This window comes from Oratosquilla oratoria, chromosome 7 (genome assembly GCF_046742065.1).
Source record: "Oratosquilla oratoria isolate Oo_2021 chromosome 7, ASM4674206v1, whole genome shotgun sequence".
Taxonomy (NCBI): Eukaryota; Metazoa; Arthropoda; class Malacostraca; order Stomatopoda; family Squillidae; genus Oratosquilla; species Oratosquilla oratoria.
This window is the reverse complement of record NC_134783.1, coordinates 52,362,228-52,364,727: the sequence shown is the minus strand read 5'-3', so window position 1 is coordinate 52,364,727 and position 2,500 is coordinate 52,362,228. Positions and strand designations below refer to the sequence as shown.

Here is a 2,500-nt window from a genome sequence, read left to right as displayed (position 1 = left end):
ATTTATCTTTTATTTATTTATTTATTTATTTATTTATTTATTTATTTATTTATTTATTTATTTATTTATTTATTCATTCATTCATTCATTCATTCGTTTTGATTTTAAAGTGCTAGTCTGTTCTCTTTATCCATGGCACACTACACGGTAGTAAAAGAGTTATAACCTATTTTGACCGACGTCCTCTTTACTAGATGTCACTTCTTTTATAATGACCACATTCAGGCCATTTCTCAGATCATACCGTTAGTAGGCGAGGTACCAAAACCACCTACCCTGTAAGAGAACAAATTCTATAAAGTATATAACTTTAAGAAAAGGGTTAATGCCTACTTTACTCGGGAGCATTAAGCAAAAACGGGACTTCAGGAAAAAGTGGGGAGTGAGGAGTACTCGTGTGTGTAGAGAATTCAGACTTCAGAGGGGTTTTACACGGTCTAACGGTCCGTCGAACGTGGTTCGACAGCCAAATACCCCGTTCACACGTTCACACAATACTTTAAACACGTGTCTGTCGAACCGCGTTCGACGAACCGTTAGACCCCTCTAATGCACCGCGGCCCGCGAGGAAGTCAGGTTAGGTTTCAGTTAGGCTAGACTGAGTTGGATTGGGCTGGGTTAGGTTTGGTTTGCCTAGAACAGCTAGATTAGGTAAACTAGTTTAAGTGTACATTAACTGCGTCTGTCATATTGGCTTGCGCATGCGTACTTCGCTATGTTCCGCTTTTACCTGACGTTTCATTCTTGCGTACTACGCCGGCCCAAGTAATGCTCTTGTTTCTGTTCTGTTCTTACTGAAACTTCTGTGTCTTTTTCTTCGTAGTACGAATAACTTGGACGTGAGTTGGACCCTGAGGTTGGAAGACCACGGCAACATAGTAAGAGCCTTCGAGGTGTGGTATTGTGACAGCAACGTCACTCACCCCAACAACTGCACAGGTATGGAATGATATCTACATTACACTTTGTTGTTTACATAGATTTATATATGTCTGTAGGGACGCTAAGCGTGTATTAGTGAGACAATGGTGGTATGGTTTAACGCCATAAACTTCCCTCCTATCGGGAGGCTAGGACAGTAACCCTTACAGAGGACTTTGTAGAGTGGAATTTAATGAACAATGCCTTTGGGTCAACATTGCCCGTGGCAGGGTTCAAACCGTCATCCCTTTGATATTTTCCACAAGGATGATTCTTGAGTATCAGAGTTAGAAAAATGATACTCGTAAGACTCGTATTTTCGTATGCAAGAAAGACCACAGAAGATTTCACGACAAATTGAAAACATATAGAGGTTTCACAATGAGTGAAAATTGACTAGCGTGGCTTATATACATTTTATATTTCGTTGTCGGTGCTCGTCACATGAAATGTTTTATCTTTCTGTCAACTGTTTTCTAGTAGCTGCCAAGGGAAAGAAGAGTGTAACGGTTACTCAGTTTTCCTGTCATAGACATCTTTTAGTGTTGTAACGTAACGTTTTGTCTCGTGAGGTGTAGCGCATGTAACGCGTTTGCGACGATACGTAACGAGCATTTTCCTGGAGTTGTTATCACGCAGAAACTCTCAGAATCTATCTCGAGGACTTTTTGTAACGTGCATTTTCCTGGAGTTGTTATCACGGAGAAACTCTCAGAATCTTTCTCGAGGATATTTTCCTCATTTACGAAAGATGATCTTATTCAGCGGAGGAAAGACACGACGCATTGGTACCCCCGGACACCTGACCAGGTGCCGGGGATTCTCTCTCCTCTTCCGGTTCCGGGACGTCCTCCGCTCTTCTTCTTCCTCGGGATCCTGCTCCCTTGGTTCTTGGAGATCGCCTCCGACTCAGGAGGACACTCCAAACTTCGTGATCGAATCGGACGCCACTTATCTTCAAGTCCCTCCGTGACTGGCCGGTTCCCGTGGGTCCTTGCGAGAGTTCGTGATGAGTTCGTTTTGATCCACGGCGATGTCGAGAGCGGATGGCTACCCCGGTTCGTCACTCTTTCAAGTCCGAAGTGCCCCGACCCTCTTCTGCCCCCGCGCGCCTTCGAAGGTTCTCGTCATTCCCCTGAAGATGATTCTTCACGAAGAAGAATGGATCTGAATCACCTTGTTGACGTAGGTCATGAACTACAGGTTCTCGAGCCGTGGTTCATGGAACCCTAGTGGACCGCACAAGTGCACAAGGGGAGGCCTCATCCGAAAGCCACTAACAATTAAGGTTAGATAACAGTAGTTCATAAACTCGGTCATAAAGCGAACTAAGTCTTTCGGTCGCTTGGCCAAATACCGCAGCCCGAGGTCTTCCTCACTTCACCGTGTGTGTGTGTGTGTGTGTGTGTGTGTGTGTGTGTGTGTACACACGCATGCGTGTGCGTATACACAAACACACCTGGAAACGAAGCCCTATACTAATGGCATTCTCTCCCTGATGGTGCCAGACGGACGGCCCTCGAACGTTACCGTGGACTGGTGGATCAGTCAGACGCGACTCAGGAGTCTTCGGGAGAAC

General features: G+C 45.0%; 1 protein-coding gene across 5 annotated transcripts in view; it reads left to right on the top strand.

Annotated features, from left to right (window-relative positions):
- LOC143027157 (uncharacterized) overlaps positions 1 to 2,500 on the top strand; it is a 38,090-nt gene that overhangs the window by 26,433 nt on the left and 9,157 nt on the right. For all 5 annotated transcript variants that reach the window (XM_076188241.1, XM_076188240.1, XM_076188239.1 and 2 more), the window contains 2 exons: positions 824 to 939; positions 2,430 to 2,500. The exon at positions 2,430 to 2,500 is cut by the window's right edge and continues 88 nt beyond it. In XM_076188241.1, coding sequence (XP_076044356.1) covers positions 824 to 939; positions 2,430 to 2,500 — 187 coding nt within the window. The remainder of the gene's footprint in view (positions 1 to 823; positions 940 to 2,429) is intronic.